The sequence below is a fragment of the Capra hircus genome, chromosome 28 (assembly GCF_001704415.2).
Source record: "Capra hircus breed San Clemente chromosome 28, ASM170441v1, whole genome shotgun sequence".
Classification (NCBI taxonomy): domain Eukaryota; kingdom Metazoa; phylum Chordata; class Mammalia; order Artiodactyla; family Bovidae; genus Capra; species Capra hircus.
Window position 1 is genome coordinate 22,551,236 of NC_030835.1, and position 19,310 is coordinate 22,570,545.

The 19,310-nt window shown below is 37.2% G+C and overlaps 1 protein-coding gene across 2 annotated transcripts in view; it reads left to right on the plus strand.

Annotated features, from left to right (window-relative positions):
* The window catches only part of CTNNA3 (catenin alpha 3), a 1,853,842-nt gene that overhangs the window by 1,116,493 nt on the left and 718,039 nt on the right, over positions 1 to 19,310 (plus strand). For both annotated transcript variants that reach the window (XM_018042551.1, XM_018042552.1), the window contains exon 10: positions 14,815 to 14,907. In XM_018042551.1, the coding sequence (XP_017898040.1) occupies positions 14,815 to 14,907 (93 nt within the window). The remainder of the gene's footprint in view (positions 1 to 14,814; positions 14,908 to 19,310) is intronic.

Genomic DNA, 19,310 nt, shown 5'->3' on the forward strand with positions numbered 1-19,310 from the left:
CAAACTAAAAATGATCTGAATCAGTGAGGCTCTGTGTCTGAATCAATGAGTAATTTCAGGAATTACTTTCTTGACCTCTCTCTCTCTCTTTTTTTTTTTAAATATTTGAAACTACCTTCTTGAAACTTTCTGTTCTCCTAGCCTCTATGACATCAGAGTATTGTGGGTGAACTTCTCTATCTCTGGCCACTTTTTACATGACTCATCATAGGTTTAAAAATAAAGGTAGAAGATGATTTCTATCTTCCTAATAAATATTGGTATCTTAGGTCCTCTTGTAAGACTATTTATTCCATACTCAAAAACATCCAATTGCTATTGATAAGCTGCTGCTGCTGCTAAGTCGCTTCAGTGGTGTTCGACTCTGTGCGACCCCATAGACAGCAGCCCACAGGCTCCCCCATCCCTGGGAGTCTCCAGGCAAGAACACTGGAGTGGGTTGCCATTTCCTTCTCCAATGCAGGAAAGTGAAAAGTGAAAGTGAAGTCGCTCAGTCATGTCTGACTCTTAGCGACCCCATGGTTGATAAGCTAGTGACTTCCTAATTAAAATCCACTGTACTTCCTCTTTCCCTCCTTCATGGCTCTTCACAAGTTTTTGTGAACTTTTATTCTTTTCTAAATTCAGAAAGCAATCCAATCTTTTGCAAATGCCAAGTCATAAAGAAAGAACTTGCTTTAGCTGTACTGTGTCAGTATCCTTACTCCAAGTTTCCTGTGTTTATTTGTATCTTTGCTACAGACTTGTCAGATTTTGATGCTCCCAATATGCAAACACAGTTGGACTGAAATCAACTCAAAGCAATTAAGTTTAATGATTCAAGGGCTTTCTTTCCTCAAGTATTTTCCTTCATAACTTAAAGTAATGATACTTATTTTATGCTTCTATAATAGATAATTAGAAACTTTTTTTTTGATAAGGAAAGGGCAGAAGAAGCACATAATTTTCACTGAAAAAATTAGGTTGCATTAAGCCCTCTAAGAAATGTATTTTATTTAATGTATTAGTTTAAAACACAGTAGAAGATCATACATTTCCAAATGTGTAAACTATTGCAAATTCCTTGGTGGTACAGTGGTTAGGACCCTGTGCCTTCAGTGCTGAGGGTCTGGGTTCAATTTCTGATTGGGGAACTAGGATTCTATAGGCTGAATAGCATGACCAAAAAAAGATAAATTATTGTTTTTGTTGATTTACATAGATAGCATTCTATTTTTAGGATACTTAACCTGATTAAAAAATATTTTTAGAAAAGAAGACATGATTATACTTACCATCTAGCAGTTTACTATCTGGAATTAACATAAGTGAGTCTTGGAAGAATAAAGAAGATCTTATTGTGGGAGTATGAATTCTGATTCTGGGTGTCTGGGAAGGTTTTGTGGAGGAGACAGTATTTGATTCAGACTTTAATATACAGGTATGAATTTAAAAGAGCACATGGAAAGATGGCTTTCTGACGTAATAAATGGTTTGTAAAAGGATAAACCCCAAATTGGTTAATTATTTTCTTCAAGAACTAGATATCCTTTGTACCTGGTATGTAAAGTGTTCTAATAGACATGAAGGGATTAGATATTCAAAAGAGGAGAGGTAATAAACATGTTTATCTACATGTGCAGGAACTGAAATGAACATCTCCTTCCCCTGCGCTTGCTCCTGCTATTAGGACATCTAGGTTGCAGACATTTGATTAGAAAGTGCGTTCTGAATTGAACTTCTGCATTGCCAGCCTTTTACTTTGCTGAGAGGGGCCATCTGAAATTAATGTATAAGTGGTATGTAAATTTCTGGCCCAGTACTCACTTCAGTATGGTTGTAGGCATGATAATATGAATTTGGCTTACTTAGGTAGAAAACAAAAGAGACTTCATTGGAAGATACAAGCCAGTACACATGAACGCAGGCAGAGGGCTGAGACTGGGTAGACACAGGAACCGCTCCAGGATTCCTCTCAGGAAGTGGCAGATACCTCCACGCCAGGGCAGGGAAGGACTGGGCACCTTGATCAACTGTCATGCCAAGACTTCATACCACTGAGCTAGACGAGGAGACAGCAGTTGTTTAAAGGGAAATCAGACTGTTCTTGACAGAAAAAGGAGCAGATGTTGGGGAGAAGGGCCAAAATCTCTCCTACTTTTGATTTTCTTGTTTCCTGAGTAGTTTGATTTTTAAAGTTTTATATCTTATAGACTAAATGTTTGTGCCCCCCCACCCCCCGCCCCCGCCCAATTCATATGGTGAAATCTTAACACCCAAGGTGATTGGACTGGGAGATGGAACATTTTGAAGGTGATTAGGTAATGAGAGAAGAACCCTTATATATGTAATTAGTGCCCTTAAGAAAAGGAATCCCAGAGATTTCCCTCAGCTCTCCTGCTATGTGACGTTCCAGCTAGAGTAGAGGGTCATTCTAGGAACCTGGAAGCTGGTGCTCAGCAGGCATTGCATCTGCCGCCACCTTGATCCTAGACTTCCCAAACTCTAGCACTGTAAGAAGTTAATTCTGTTGTTTATAAGCTACACAGTCTATTACTTTTGTTACAGTAGCCCTAATAGGCTAAGCCCTATTTCTCAGGTGGTAGTATAGGATGTTATTGCTTATCTCTAACTTGTGAAGCCTTTTCTATGACTTCCTAGCCTCTTCCGTGTGTGTGTGTGTGTATGTGTGTGTGTGTGTATATATATATATATATATATATAGTCAGTTCATGCTTCTTGTAGATTTTCACCACTTTACATTAATCTTCAGGAAAGAGTGTCTTATACAAATGAAAATCAACACAAAGTCTGAATGTGTCTGTGTGTTGTGTATATGTATGTCGAGAACAGTACATCAGAGTTACCTGGGGAACTTTTTTTTTTTTTTTAACTTTTTATTTTGTGTTGAAGTAGAGCTGATTAACAATGTTGTGATCATTTCAGGTTGACAGCAAAGGGACTTAGCCATGCATATACATGTATTCTTTCTCACTTGGGAAACTTTAAAAAGTTGAATTAAACACAATTTATACCTCTTATAACTTCCACCCACAGTTCAGTTTAGTCGCTCAGTTTTGTACGACTCTTTGTGACCCCATGAGCCACAGCAATCCAGGCCTCCGTGCCCATCTCCAACCCAGAGTTCACTCAAACCCATGTCCATTGTGTCGGTGAGGCCATCCAACGATGTCATCCTCTGTCGTCCCCTTCTCCTCCTGCCCTCAATCTTTCCCAATATCAGGGCCTTTTCAAATGAGTCACCTCTGCACATCAGGTGGCCAAAGTATTGGAGTTTCAGCTTCAACATCAGACCTTCCATGAATACCCAGGACTAATCTTTAGGATAGACTGACTAGATCTCCCTGCAGTCCAAGGGACTCTCAGGAGTCTTCAACACCATAGTTCAAAAGCATCAGTTCTTTGGTGCTCAGCTTTTTTTATAGTCCAACTCTCACATCCATACATAACTACTGGAAAAACCATAGCCTTGACTAGAGAGACCTTTGTTGGCAAAGTAATGTCTCTGCTTTTTAATATGCTGTCTAGGTTGGTTATAACTTTCCTTCCAAGGAGTAAATGTCTTTTAATTTCGTGGCTGCAATCACCATCTGCAGTGATTTGGGAGCCCAGAAAAATAAAGTCTGACACTGTTTCCACTGTTTCCCCATCTATTTCCCATGAAGTGATGGGACCAGAACATGATCTTAGTTTTCTGAATGTTGAGCTTTAAGCCAACTTTTTCCAATCTCCTCTTTCACTTTCATCAAGAGGCTTTTTAGCTCCTCTTCACTTTCTGCCATAAGGGTGGTGTCATCTGCGTATCTGAGGTTATTGATATTTCTCCCAGCAATCTTGATTCCAGCTTGTGCTTCATCCAGCCCAGAGTTTCTCATGATGTACTCTGCATATAATTTAGATAAGCAGGGTAACAATATACAGCCTTGATGTACTCCTTTTCCTATTTGGAACCAGTCTGTTGTTCTATGTCCAGTGTAACTGTTGCTTCCTGACCTGCATACAGATTTCTCAAGAGGCAGGTCAGATGGTCTGGTATTCCCACCTGTTTCAGAATTTTCCACAGTTGATTGTGATCCACACAGTCAAAGGCTTTGGCATAGTCAATAAAGCAGAAATAGATGTTTTTCTGGAACTCTCTTGCTTTTTCAATGATTCATTGGATGTTGGCAATTTGATCTCTGGTTCCTCTGCCTTTTCTAAAACCAGCTTGAACATCTGGATGCTCACAGTTCATGTATTGCTGAAACCTGGCTTGGATAATTTTGAGCATTACTTTACTAGTGTGTGAAATGAGTGCAATTGCACAGTAGTTTGAGCATTCTTTGGCATTGCCTTTCTTTGAGTTTGGAATGAAAACTGACCTTTTCCAGTTCTGTGATCACTGCTGAGTTTTCCAAATTTGCTGGCATATTGAGTGCAGCACGTTCACAGCATCATCTTTCAAATAGCTCAACTGGAATTCCACTGCCTCCGCTAGCTTTGTTCGTAGTTATGCTTCCTAAGGCCCACCTGCCTTAACATTCCAGCTAGAGACATACTTAATATATGAGTATCTTGGCAGACGTATTCTGGACTTTTCTTTAATAGCCATACCAATGATTATTATATTCACCATCTAACTTATCCCACAGATTGAGAACTACTAATAAAGATTTTCTGTGGGCTCAACCTTTTTTTTCTTTTATTGAAAATATTTGACATTTTGGATTCTGTGTCCTCTATGAGGAAGCTGCTGAAAGAAAGACTTCATCTCTTTATAAGGAAGAACATCTTAATCTGTGTAACTTTGGACTACCATGCAACAGGAATACACTGTCCTGGAAAAGAGTAAATTCTGCCTATGAAAGTGCTTACCCAGGAGTTCCATGACCATTGGCCAGAGAGGAAAATGCATAAAAATGAGAAAAGGATCTTTCTCCCCTACTGAGAGCTAAGATGCAGAGTAACATCATATTACAATTAAGTATGTGAACTAAACTATGGATATGCAACAATGGAAATCTCACCAAACATCAAAGTTTGTTTCATGTTCTTGAGAAATCATATCACAAGTAAATGGTGCGTAAGAACTTCTTAGTGACAGAATGAAAAATTTATGATGATCAGCTGTTCAAATAGTGAGCTTGTTCCTAGCAACAATATTATTTCAGTGTCTAAGATGGCTTGAGAGGACAATTATTGCACCTGAAATTTCAAATAACACTTGATGTTGGAATGTTAATCTATAGCGTGATAGGGTATTCTATATTTTTAAAATGCAGTCTCTTTACTAGCTCAGAATGATAAAAAGTATAGTTAAGCCCTATAGCATGATAGACTGATATAAAGGTCATTGACATTATCCCCACTTCCCAAATACTGTTTTTATAGCTTTCCTTGGTACTAACATTGTTTTTTTTAAAAAATTTAAATTTATTTATTTTAATCAGAGGCTAATTACTTTACAATATTGTATTGGTTTTGCCATACATCAGCATGAATCTGCCACGGGTGCACAGGTGTTCCCCATCCTGACCCCCCCTCCCTCCTCCCTCCCTGTACCATCCCTCTGGGTTGTCCCAGTGCACCAGCCCCAAGCATCCAGTATCATGCATCGAACCTGGATTGGCGATTCATTTCTTATATGATATTATACATGTTTCAATGCCATTCTCCCAAATCATTCCACCCTCTCCCTCTCCCATAGAGTCCAAAAGACTGTTCTATACATCTGTGTCTCTTTTGCTGTTTTGCATACAGGGTTATCATTGCCATTTTTCTAAATTCCATATATATGCATTAGTATACTGTACTGGTGTTTTTCTCTCCAGCCTTGTTATTGTTGTTTAGCCACCTAGTGATGTCCATCTCTTTTGTGACCCTATGCAGCCCACCAGGCGACTCTGTCCATAGATAGCAGTTCCCAGGCAAGAATAATGGAGAGGGTTGTCACTTCCTTTTCTAGGGGATCTTCCTGTCCCGGGGATCGAATCCGTGTCTCCTGCATGAGCAGGTGGATTCTTTACCACTGAGAAGCCCAGTACTACTATGTCTGTATCATCTGGGTGTGGGGAGGGTCAAGTGTGGCCATCTCCTTGACCTTGGTGGAAAGTGAGGGACAGAACTAGCCTAGCTGGCAGGATTTTATGACTTCAGGTTCCTGAGCAGAGACTTTCCCTCTTAAGAACATGAGTCAGGGATGAGAGGTACCATGTTATATGCCAGGTGAAGGGGAAGGATCACAGTCCAATACATAGAAAAGATGCCAGGGATATTAATGATTAGTATACAGAACTGGAACTAGGAAGAGAAGAACAAACATCAGTAGGATAGTAATTAATGTGAATTAATTCAGGAAGTGCCCAGCCAGGCTTTGTTGCCTGCAATATTTTCAATATACCTGAAAGGGCAGTGCATTCAAATGTAAAACTTCTAGAATGTGATACATCTTAGAAGGCAGAAGGACTTGTGTGAAGGAAAGAGGCTCATGAGAGAGATGCTGATGCTAAAAAAATAATCACTCCCCTCTGAGTAACATGATACCATTTCCCTGTTTGAAGATTATTTTATTTGACTTTTGCAATTATTAGAGTATTGACAGTTATTTTAAAGATACAGTTTAATCTTTTGTTTTTAAAAAATGAAAGAAAGTGTGTCCTGGCCTTTTCTTTTTAATAAACTTGTGAATCTACCTGAATGTCTTTGGTTCCATTTAGGATAATTTAGATTCTGATTTTCTTGGTCTTGGGGAAGGCACAACATCAATAAAAAGTCTGGTCAATCATTTCAATGCAGGAAAATTTCAGTACTTTAAATCAGGGTGGCATAAATAGCATACATTGTTTTCTGGTTAATAGTCTTCCTATCAGTGGATGGTTTGAATGTATTTCTTCTCTCTGTTTGGCTTGTTTTCCCATCTATAAAATACTGGGTGAGAGAATATGGTCAGAGGTCACATACTGGTGAACTATGAACTAAAATAAGTGAACAGACTATTAGTTTGACCAAGGCTATGAATTTTTCCTTGTATTTTAATGAGGTCTAATGCCATTAGACAGGGCATACATGCTCATGTTTGCCTGAGGCCCCACCACACTACCCCACCTACTGTTACATATAGACTCTACATTTGTATACCTTGCCTGAGTCCTTAAACCATTTTGGTTTGTGGCTCTTTGATTAGAAATTGTGTCATATTTCCTTAGACTCCTAAGGTTTTACTTCTATAAGATTTCTTGAGAGAGTGAATCCTCTTCACCATCCTTAGTAAAAGATAAGATGATCTGGAAGGGAATTCATACATCTTCAGGGCTGCTGCTGCTGCTGCTGCTGCTAAGTCACTTCAGTCATGTCTGACTCTGTGCGACCCCATAGACGGAAGCCCACCAGGCTCCCCCGTCCCTGGGATTCTCCAGGCAAGAACACTGGAGTGGGTTGCCATTGCCTTCTCTGTCTTCAGGGCTACCAGGTATCAAAGTGTCTTCACACACTGTCTCATTTAATCTTCAAAGTATTCAAGTTAGGTAGATACTGATACTATCATACCCATTTTATAGATGACAAAATTCTCTCAGATATTACCATTTTATCCATGGTCAGAAATTTTGATAATTGTGGGAATAGGTTAAAATCCAGACCTAATTGTCTCCAAAACCTCTCTATGAATAATTTCCCATAGATGACAGAAATGTTTCACAAAGATCTCTTGAATAATAAAACTTTACATAGACTTATGAAAAAAGTTCGATATATAAAAAATGTCAAATGTCCAAATATCTCAAAGTATCTTACAAAATATTTTATTTGCATGCTATTTTCTTCAACCAGTAGGGAGTTGCCTTCATGTTTTGCCTAGGAACATACCTGACTGCCTGAAGAGCCACACAGAACTTATGAATATTAGAAGAAATTTGGCTTTCACTTACCTCAGCTGGTAAAGAATCGGCCTGCAATGTGAGAGACCTGGGTTCAATCCCTGGGTTGGGAAGATCCCCTGAAGAAGGGAAAGGCTACCCCCTGCAGTATAGTCCATGGGGTTGCAATGAGTCAGACACGACTGAGCAACTTTCACGTTACACATTGATTTGACCTAGAAAAGATGTTACAAATCACTCAAATTAGAAATGCAAAGATATTTTTAACACATAGCTTTCTCTGGTCACAGAATATTAACTATCCTATACATTTAAATTTGTTTGTATAAAGTATCACTGAAACTCTACAAGCCTTAATTTGGTGATCATAACTGACTGTCTAGAGAGCTTACCTGACGTAGAACAATTCTGGTAAGGAGAAGTTTGGGCATGTTCGAATAAAAGAAGACAGAAAGAGTGTTAATACAGTCATTCAGGGAGCAGAAAACTTTGAGTTGTATTTTCAACTCAGCGTTAAATAAAACTTAAGTATGATAATATATACAGAAACTTTGTGTTTAGGATGATTTTTATGTTAACATGAATAATTAAATTTACTTCAGTAACAGGGTAACCAGTAAACATCCAGAAGAAAAAGGCTTGTTTAAAAAAAAAACAAAGATGATAAATTTAAAATTAAAGTGTATCCACTCTTCCCACTGGTACCATAATTTCATGCTCTATATCTGAGAATCTACTTCTGTTTTGTTGTTGTTGAAACACTAAGTCATGTCTGACTCTTTGAGACCCCATGGACTGCAGCCCTCCAGGCTTCTCCATCCTACATTCATCTGGAGTTTGCTTAAATTCATGTCCATTGAGTCAGTGATGGTATCTAACCATCTCATCTTTTTGTCTTCTATCTTTCCTGGCATTAGGATCTTTTCAAATGAATTGGCTCTTTATATCAGGTAATCAAAGTTTTAGAGCTTCAGCATCAGTCCTTCCAGTGAATATTCAGGATTGATTTATTTTAGGATTGACTGATTTGACCTCCTTGCAGTCCAAGGAATTCTTAAGAGTCTTCTCCAGCACCAAAATTCAAAGCATCAGTTCTTAGGCACTCAGCCTTCTTATGATCCAACTCTCATATCCAAACATGACTACTGGAAAAACCATAGCTTTGACCATGCAGACGTTTGTCAGCAAAGTGATGTCTCTGCTTTTTAATACACTAGGTTTCTCATAGCTTTCCTTTCAAGGAGCAAGTATCTCTTAATTTCATGGCTGCAGTATCTATCCACAGTAATTTTTGAGCCCAAGAAAATAAAATCTGTCACTGTTTCCACTTTTTCCCCTTCTATTTGCCATGAGTGTGATGGGACTGGATGCTATGATCTTTGTTGTTTGAATATTGAGTTTAAGCCAGCTCTTTCACTCTCCCTCTTCAAGAGTCTCTTTAGTTTCTCTTCACTTTTTGCCATTAGAGTGGTATCATCTGCATATCTGAGGTTGCTGATATTTGTCCCAGAAATCTTGATTCCAGCTTGTAACTCAACCAGCCTGGTGTATCGCATGAAGTACTCTGCATAGAAGGGTGACAATGTAATGTGCTCCTTTCTCAGTTTGAAATGAGTCCATTGTTACATGTCCGGTTCTAACTGTTGCTTCTTGACCCTCATACAGGTTTCTCAGGAGACAGGTAAGGTGGTCTGGAATTCCCTTCTCTAATAATATTCCACAGTTTGTTGTGATCCATACAGTCAACGGCTTTAGCGTAATCACTAAAGCAGAAGTAGATGGTTTTCTAGACTTCCTTTGCTATCTTTATGATCCAGTGGACATTGGCAATTTGATTTCTGGTTCCTCTGCCTTTTTAAAATCCAGCTTGTACATCTGGATGTTCTCAGTTCCTGTTCTGTTGAAGCCTAGAATTTTGAGCATAAACTTACTAACATATGAAATGAGAGCAATTGTCCAGGTGGTTTGAACATTCTTTGGCATTGCCCTTCTTGGGGATTGAAATGAAAAACTGACCTTTTCCAGTCCTATGGCTGAGTTTTCCAAATTTGCTGACATATTGAGTACAGGATTTTAAGAGCATCATCGTTTAGAATTTTAGATGGCTCTGCTGAAATTCTGTCACTTCCACTAGCTTTGTAATAATGCTTCCTTGACTTCACACACCAGGATGCCCAGCTCTAGGTGAGTGATCACACCACTGTGGTTATCTGGATCAGTAAGACCTTTTGTATATAGTTCTTTTATGTATTCTGGCCACCTCTTAATCTCTTCTACTTCTGTTAGGTTATTAGTGTTTCTGTCCTTTATCATGCCTTTTTCTATTTTGTGATAAGTTAATTTGATTTATTTTTTAAGATTCTGCATGTTTGTTGTTCTCTTTCTGACATACTTCACTTACTATGATAATCTCCATGACCATCCATGTTGCTGCAAATGACATTATTTCACTGTTTTTAATGGCTGAATAATATTCTGTTGTATATATGTACCACCTTTTGTTTATGCATTTCTCTGTCAGTAGACATTTAGGTTGCTTCCAAATGTTGTCTATTAAAAACAGCACTGCAACGCACATTGGAGTGCATGGATTCTTTTGAAAGGACGTTTTTCTCTGGCTATATGCCCAGGAGTGGGCTTGTGGATCACATGGTAGTTATGTTTTCTAAAAAATATTTATTTATTTATTTGGCCATGTCAGACCTCTTTGGGGCACATGGACTCTTCGTTGGAGCACAGGCTTCTCTCTACCTGTGGTCCGTGAGCTTGCTGCCCCATGACTTGTAGGCTAGAGTCCATGGGGTTGCAAAAGTGTCTGACATGACTTAGAGACTAAACAACAACAGCAACGTGGGATCTTAGTTCTCTGACCATGGATGGAACCTGAGTCCCCTGCATTGGAAGGCAGATTCTTAACCAATGGACAACCACAGAAATCCGTATTTTTTAGTTTCTTAAGAAACCTCCGTATGGCTCTCTATAGTGTTTGTACCAATTTACTTTCATACTGACAGTGAAGGAGGGTTTCCTTTTCTCCACACCCTCCTCAGCATTTATTGTTTGTAGATTTTTTGATGATGACCCTTCTGACTGATGTGAAGAGATATCTCATTGTAGTTTTAATTTGCATTTTTCTAATAATGCCTTCTCTAATAATTGTTTATTAGAAATTATTACTTTCTAATAATTAATTTTTCTAAAATTAATGTTTCTAATGTTGAACATCTTTCGGTATGCTTCTTGTTCATCTGTGTGTGAGTCTGTGTGCATGCTCAGTCGTGTTCGACTCTTTGTGACCCTATGGACTACAGTCCACCAGTCTCCTCTTCCACGGCATTCTCTAGGCAAGAATACTGGAGTAGATTGCTGTTCTCTTCTCCAGGGAATCTTCTTGATCTAGGGATTGAACCACGGTCTCCTGCATGGCAGGCAGATTCTTTACTGCTGAGCCACTGGGGAAGTCCTCTTGGCCATCTGTATGTCTTCTTTAGAGAAATGTCTATTTAGGTCTTCTGCTCACTTTTTGGATTGGATGGTTTGGCATAGATTGGGAGTCTGAGATTGGCATGCACACACTACTATATTTAAAATAAGTAACCAATATGGACCTACTATATAGCACAGGGAATACTGCTTCAGTTCAGCTTACCTTAGTCTCTCAATCGTGTCCAACTTTTTTCAACCCAAGAACTACAGCACGCAACGCCTTCCTTTCCATCACCAATTGCCGGAGTCCACCCAAACCCATGTCCATTGAGTCGGTGATGCCATCCAACCATCTCATCCTCTGTCATCTCCTTCTCCTCCTGCCCTCAGTCTTTCCCAGCATCAGGATCTTTTCAAATGAGTCAGCTCCTCGCATCAGGTGGCCAAAGTATTGGAGTTTCAGCTTTAGCATCAGTACTTCCAATGAACATCCAGGACTGATCTCCTTTAGGATGGACTGGGTGGATCTCCTTGCGGTCCAAAGAACTCTCAAGAGTCTTCTCCAACACCAGAGTTCAAAAGCATAAATTCTTCGGTGCTCAGCTTTCTTTATAGTCCAACTCTCACATCCATACATGACCATTGGAAAAACCATAGCCTTGACTAGAGGGACCTTTGTTGGCAAAGCAATGTCTCTATTTAATATGCTATCGAGGTTGATCATAACTTTCCTTCCAAGGAGTAAGCATCTTTTAATCTCATGGCTGCAATCACAAACTGCAGTGATTTTGGAGCCCAGAAAAATAAAGTCAGCCACTGTTTCCACTGTTTCCCCACCTATTTCCCATGAAGTGATGGGACCAGATGCCATGATCTTTGTTTTCTGACTGTTGAGCTTTAAGCCAACTTTTTCACTCTCCTCTTTCAGTTTCATCAAGAGGCTTTTTAGTTCTTCTTCACTTTCTGCCATAAGGGTGGTATCATCTGCATATCTGAGGTGATTGATATTTCTCCCGGCAATCTTGATTCTAGCTTGTGCTTCCTCCAGCCATGTGTTTCTTATGATGTATTCTGCATGTAAGTTAAATTAGCAGGGTAACAATATATAGCCTTGATAGCTCCTTTTCCTATTTGGAACCAGTCTGTTGTTCCATGTCCTGTTCTAACTGATGCTTCCTGATCTGCATACAGTTTTCTCAGAGGCAGGTCAGGTGGTCTGGTATTCCCATCTGTTTCACAAATTTCCACATAGTCAAAGGCTTTGGCCTAGTCAGTAAAGCAGAAATAGATGTTTTTCTGGAACTCTTGCTTTTTTGATGATCCAGCAGATGTTGGTAATTTGATCTCTGGTTCCTCTACCTTTTCTAAATCCAGCTTGAACATCTGGAAGTTCACGGTTCACGTGTTACTGAAGCCTGGCTTGGAGAATTTTGAGCATTACTTTACTAGTGTGTGAGATGAGTGCAATTGTGCAGTAGTTTGAGCATTCTTTGGCATTGCGTTTCTTTGGGACTGGAATGAAAACTGACCTTTTCCAGTCCTGTGGCCACTGCTGAGTTTTCCAAATTTGCTGACACATTGAGTGCAGCACTTTCACAGCATCATCTTTCAGGATTTGAAATAACTCAACTGGAATTCTATCACCTGCACTATCTTTGTTCACAGTGATGCTTCCTATGGCCCACTTGACTTCACATTCCAGGATGTCTGGCTCTAGGTGAGTGATCACACCATCGTGATTATCTGGGTCATGAAGACCTTTTTTGTACAGTTTTTTTGTGTATTCTTGCAACCTCTTCTTAATATCTTCTGCTTCTCTTAGGTCCATACCATTTCTGTCCTTTTTGAGCCCATCTTTGCATAAAATATTCCCTTGGTATCTCTAATGTCCTGTAATAACCTAAATGAGAAAATAATTCAAAAAATAATAGATACATTTATAACTGAATCCCTTATTATACACCTGAAACTGACATAAAACTGTTAATCAACTATATTTAAATATAAATTTAAAGAAACTTAAAAAGTATCTATATAGAGTATCTTTCTATAATTTTTAAACTTTGGTTTAACCAACATTCATCTATTTGACCAAAAGATTGAGCCAATAATTTCATATTTCTACTTAAAGCAAACAGTGCTCAAATTTACAGGCAGCTATTTTCTGCAAGTACAGTGAAAATTATTATAAAATTTATTAAAGGAATTAAACTGCTAAATTTTTACTTTCTGTGAGTGGGGTTTTAAGAATGGAGTGGGATACAGAAACGACTGCCCTTTTCAAATAATCACAAATGTGCTAATTATGTGGCTGATATGAAAGTTGAGGCATTGTGACCTTCAAGCCAACAAAAGACCTTTTCAAGTAAGCCATTTCCATGTACATTAATAAAGTGATCAATGCCATTCCACAGTTAAATAATATATGGCTGTCATTTCATTATATGTAAATGCAAACCAAGGAGTTGTTTCACTGCCAACATATTTAAAGTAATGCTATTAAAAAAAAAAAAAAAAAAGCAAAGACTGTAAATCCATGTAAGTAACAGTTTTTGGTATTCTACAGATAGTCATCCAAAGATATGTTTGTTGTTCACTTCCAACACATACAGTTTAAGTGAAGTTCCTCTGCAACTGATTGGATTTTGGATTTGATCAGTAGAAACTGCCTTGTGATAAAGTATATAATAACTGAAACATGATGAAAATAATTGTTAGGAAAGTGATCTCTTTGCAGTGATGGAGGCAGTGACATATTTTATAGATCTGAGAAAACATTGCCTCTGTACATGAAGACTCACCTGCTAGCAAGGGGGATGTTGAATAAGACTGAAGTTCAAAGGAAAAGGATGGAACTCCACAATCTTTCTCAAGACTTGTTCATGGTATAAAGAAAATCCTTATGAACACTGGACTTAGGTCATCGCCATGAAGGCAGTTATTTTAAAGGGCAGTCATATCCTTGGGAAACAGTGTGTTTCAAAACAATAATGTATTAAAAAATATGGATATTAGGGTGTGAATCAAATTGACTGCTGGAATGTCAAATAGTGCTTATGAAGTTGTAGTAGAAAATCAAGAACAGGAAGAAGAATTCAATTATCCTGTATTTGCCCAGCTTTGTAGCATATTTGATACTGAATAAAACATGAACAAAGATACAGTCATGCTTAATGCAACTTAAGAATGCATAATAGACTTCTGGGAAATAATAAACCAATTACAAACTTAAAATAAACCACAATCATATGAATCCAAGAATTTATTAGCATTCAATCCATAGATAAACTTTTTCTCAGTCTCATAAAAAAACCATAGCAACATCTTATTATGGGTTAGATATTGATACCAAGAGACTGTACAGGGATTGCAAATTTGTCTTCCTGTTGTCTTTAAACACTACTGTATGGCCTTTATTGTTATTTAATAGATTTCTGAATGCTTCCATAAAGTAGATACCAGTGACATTTATGTGATAACACATTTCTGCATTTCCTCGATAATCTGAGATAATTTCCATTATTTTGTATTTAAGGTGGCAAATCTTGCTTGTTCCATGTCAACAAATGAAGATGGGATTAAGATTGTCAGAGTTGCTGCCAATCACCTGGAAACCTTGTGTCCACAGGTATGATAACTGTATTTTATTAAACTAGCTATAAAAAATTATGTGTAATGCTTCAGACTTTCATACATATGGAAACATATTAAAATATATATTTAAACAATATAAACTGACTCATCCTAAGGTCATAGTTTACTCTTTACTAAGCATTTCATTCTTTATTTGACACCTGGTTCTTGTAACAGTTCCTGAGAGACCATCTTAGAATTTTCTGAATGGTATAGTTTGAAATCAAAGAAGTGTTTTGTGCAACAGATCTGATTTATTTTTAGTCATTATTTAATTTAAAATCTCAAATCATGTGAAAATAATGTTTTTTTTCTCTTTTATCAAAAGAAGTCATGAGCTTGAAAAAAGCCAAGAAATATTGTCTTGTCTGGAATTCAGGAGTTTTTTAAAATCCAAAGAGAAACATATTGCTTAGGAATTATTTCTAAATGAGTAATTATCTCAAAACTATGATTCAGGATACGCAGGAGAAGGGGACAACAGAGGATGAGATGGTTGGATAGCATCACCAACTCAATGGGCATGAGTTTGAGTAAACTCTGGGAGTTGGTGATGCACAGGGAAGCCTGGTGTGCTGCAGTCCATGGGGTCACAAAGAGTCAGACATAACTGAGCGACTGAACTGAACTGAGGATACACATAAGGTCAATCCTTCGCTGCCTTAGAATAAGCAACAAGTGATGTAGATAATTACTTCCCAATTAAAACCACAGTAGTTGCAAAGATGTGAAATATAATAATGATTAGAAATTTCAAGTCTCTGGACTTCTGCTGGAATTCTAATTTTACTAAAAGCAGAATGTGTGTTAAATTCTTCGCCTGCTTTGCCGATGATTTCATCTGTAAGAATATTTAGGAAATAGTAAGGTGACTGCTTCTTTAGACTTAATGCTGATTAACTGAAAACTGGCTGAAGTACGATCTAGAGGAACCAGCAACTGAGATCTCATAACGGAGGTCAGTTTTCTATGAGGTCCCATAGGGAACAGAACTGTGCAATAGGTCTCTGAAGTGGCTGAATCACATTCCCCTCAGTAGATTGAGTTTTCGTTTCTCCATATTGTGGATAACACTTGATGCTGTCATTATTGAAATGCCTTTTGAATCTGAATAGTATTCAGAATATCTCATTGGTTTCAATTTATACTTTTATGATTACTCAAGAAAACACTTTAAAAAATAGTTATTAACCATTTGGCTTTCAAGTCTGTGAATTGCGTAAAACCTTTGACAATTTTTAGTTGCTTGTTTTTATTGCACTGCTTAGATTTATTAAAAATATCTTCTGTTGACTGTGGCTTTTCCTTTAACTTTGAATATAATATTTTAATCGTAAAGTGTTTTAAGAACTATAATATGAACATATGATTCATCTTTTAGATTTTTAATTAGATGTTTGAGCACCTATTCTGTGCCATGGTGTGTTGGTTTGTGCTTTGTCAAGAAATTCTTCCAACAAAAGGGTTTCATAGTCCCCATATTTTCTTTTTAAAATAGTAAATACTGTTATTTAACATTTAAGTCTTTATTTTATCTGAAATTTATGTTTATGTCTAATAGGAGGTTGAATATAATTTTTTAAACAGTGGTAACCACTAGGCTATCATACTGTATTAAAAAGTTGACCCTTTACCAATTATACTTTAGTTTTTAGATTCCATATATAAGTGAAATCATGTGATATTTACCTTACTCTGTTTGACTTATCTCATTTAGCGTATTCCTTCCAGGTCTATCAATGTTATCACAGTGGCAAGGTTTAATTAATTTTTTATGGCTGGGTAATATTGCATTGTGTTTGTGTTGTGTGTGTGTGTGCACAGCATCTTCTTTATTCACTCATTTATTGATAAAAACACTTAGGATGCTTTAACATCTTGGCTATTATAAATAATGCTGCAATGAACATGAAAGTGAAAGTGAAGTTGCTCCGCTGTGTCTGACTCTTTGCGACCTTGTGGACTGTAGCCCACATCCGTCCATGGGATTCTCCAGGCAAGAATACTAATATGGCTTGCCATTTCCTTCTTCAGGGGATCTTCTTGACCCAGGGATTGAACCCAGGTCTCCTTCATTGCACGTAGATGCTTTAACCTCTGAGCCACCTGGGAAGCCCATAGGGATGCCTATATCTTTTCTTTTTTTAAAAAATTTTTTAAATTAAAAAAAAATAATAATTGGCTGTGCTGTGGCTTTTGGGATCTTACTTCCTGAACCAGAGACTGAACCCATGCCCTGAGCAGTGAAAGAGTGTTGTCCTAATCACTGGACCATCAGGGAATTCTCACATATATCTTTTTAAACCAGTGTTTTTGTTTTCTCTGGATAAAATCCCAGAAGTGGAATTGCTGGATCATTTGGTAGTTCTACTTTCAATTTTTTGAGGAACCCCCCCTACTGTTTTTCACAGTGGCTACACCAATTTACATTCCCACGAATAATGCACAAGGGGTCCTTTTTCTCTATGTCCTTGCCTACACTTATTACAACAGGTGTAAAGTGATAGCTCATGACTTCAATTTGCATTTCCCTGATGATTAGTGATACTGAGCATCTTTTCATGTGCCTGTTGGCCATCTGGTTACTTCTTTGAAAAAAATGTCTATTCAAGTTCTTTACCTATTTTTAATTGGGTTGTTTCTTTCTTTCTCTTTTGATGTTGAGTCTTATGAGTTCTTTGTATATTTTGGATGTTAAGCCCTCATTGAGTATTTCGTTTGCAAGTATCTTCTCTCATTCAGTATGTAGCTTTTAATTTTGTTGATAGTTTCCCTAACTGTGCAAAAGCTTTTTAAGTTTGATGTAGTCTCATTTGTTTATCTTTGATTTTGTTTTCTTTACCTGAGAATACATATCCCCAAAATATTGCTAAGACTGATGTCAAAGAGCATCCTGCCTACATTTTTTTCCTAGAAGTTTTATGGTTTTGGGTCTTACATTTAAGTCTTTAATCCATTTTGAATTTATGTAAGAAAATAGTCCAGCTTCATTCTTTTGCAAGTAGCTGTCCAGTTTTCCCAATACAACTTATTAAAAAGGGTGTACTTTTCCACACTGTATATTCTTGCCCCTCCTCTTGTAGATTAATTGCCACGTAAGTGTAATTTTTTTTTTTTCTGGGCTCTTTTCTATGTTCCACTGACTTATATGTCTGTTTTTGTATGTTTTTGTGTGTTGTATGTTTGTAAGTTTCGTCTGTTTTTGTACCATACTGTTTTGACTACTGTGCTCTGTAATATAGTTTGAAATCAGGAAGAATGATGTCTCTGGCTTTGTTCTTTCTCAAGATTATGTTTGCTATTTGGACTCTTTTGTGTTTCCATACAAATGAATTATTTGTTCTAGTTTTGTGAAAAATGTCACTGGTATTTTGGTATTAATTATGTTGAATATGTAGATTGCCTTGGGTAGTACGGTCACTTTATCAACACTATTAATTCTTCCACTCCAAGAACATGATATATAAAGATATTGGAGAGGCATCTCTTTGTGTCTCCTTCAATTCCTTTAAGTGTTTTATAGTTTTCCTAATAAGAGTCTTTTATCTCCTTAGTTTATTTCTAAATATTTTATACTTTGTCATGCAATTATAAATTGGATTATTCTCTTAATTTCTCTTTCTAGTTTGTTAGTGCATAGAAGCACAACTGATTTCTGTATATTAATTTTATATCCTGAAACTTTATTGAATTCACTCATGAGTTACAATAGATTTTTGTAGCATCTTTAGGACTCTCCATATATTGGATCTTATTGTCTGTAAACTGTGGCAGTTTTTCTTTTTGCCTTAAAATTTAGAGTCCTTTCATTTCCTTTTCCTGTCTGAATGCTGTGTCTATTACTTCCAAACTATGTTTAATAAAAATGGCAAGAGTGTGCATCTTTATTCCTGATCTTAGAGGAAATATTTTTACCTATTCATACATTGCATATGATGTTGATGTGAGTTTTTCATATATGACCTTTATTATTTTGAGGTGCATTCCTTCTATACCCACTTTTTTTGGATTTTTAAATCATAAATGTTGAATTTTGTAAAAAACTTTTGCTACATCTATTGAGATGATCATATGATTTTTACTGTTCAGTTTGTTAATGTGGTGTATCACATTGATCGTTTGACAATACTGAACCATCTTTCATCACTGGGATAAATCCTACTTGCTCACAGTATATGATCTTTTTATTGTATTGTTGAATTTGCTTTGCTAATGTTTAGTCGAGGGTTTTTGCATCTATGTTCATCAATGGCATTAGCCTATAATTTTTGTGTGCATGTGTTATATCTTTGGTTTTGGTGTCAGGGAGAGTTACAGTCTTAATTGTGACCTTTGGTTGCATCTTGATATCTTCTAGTCAATTTTAGATGCCTTGTTTCTTTCTTTAAAGTATTACTG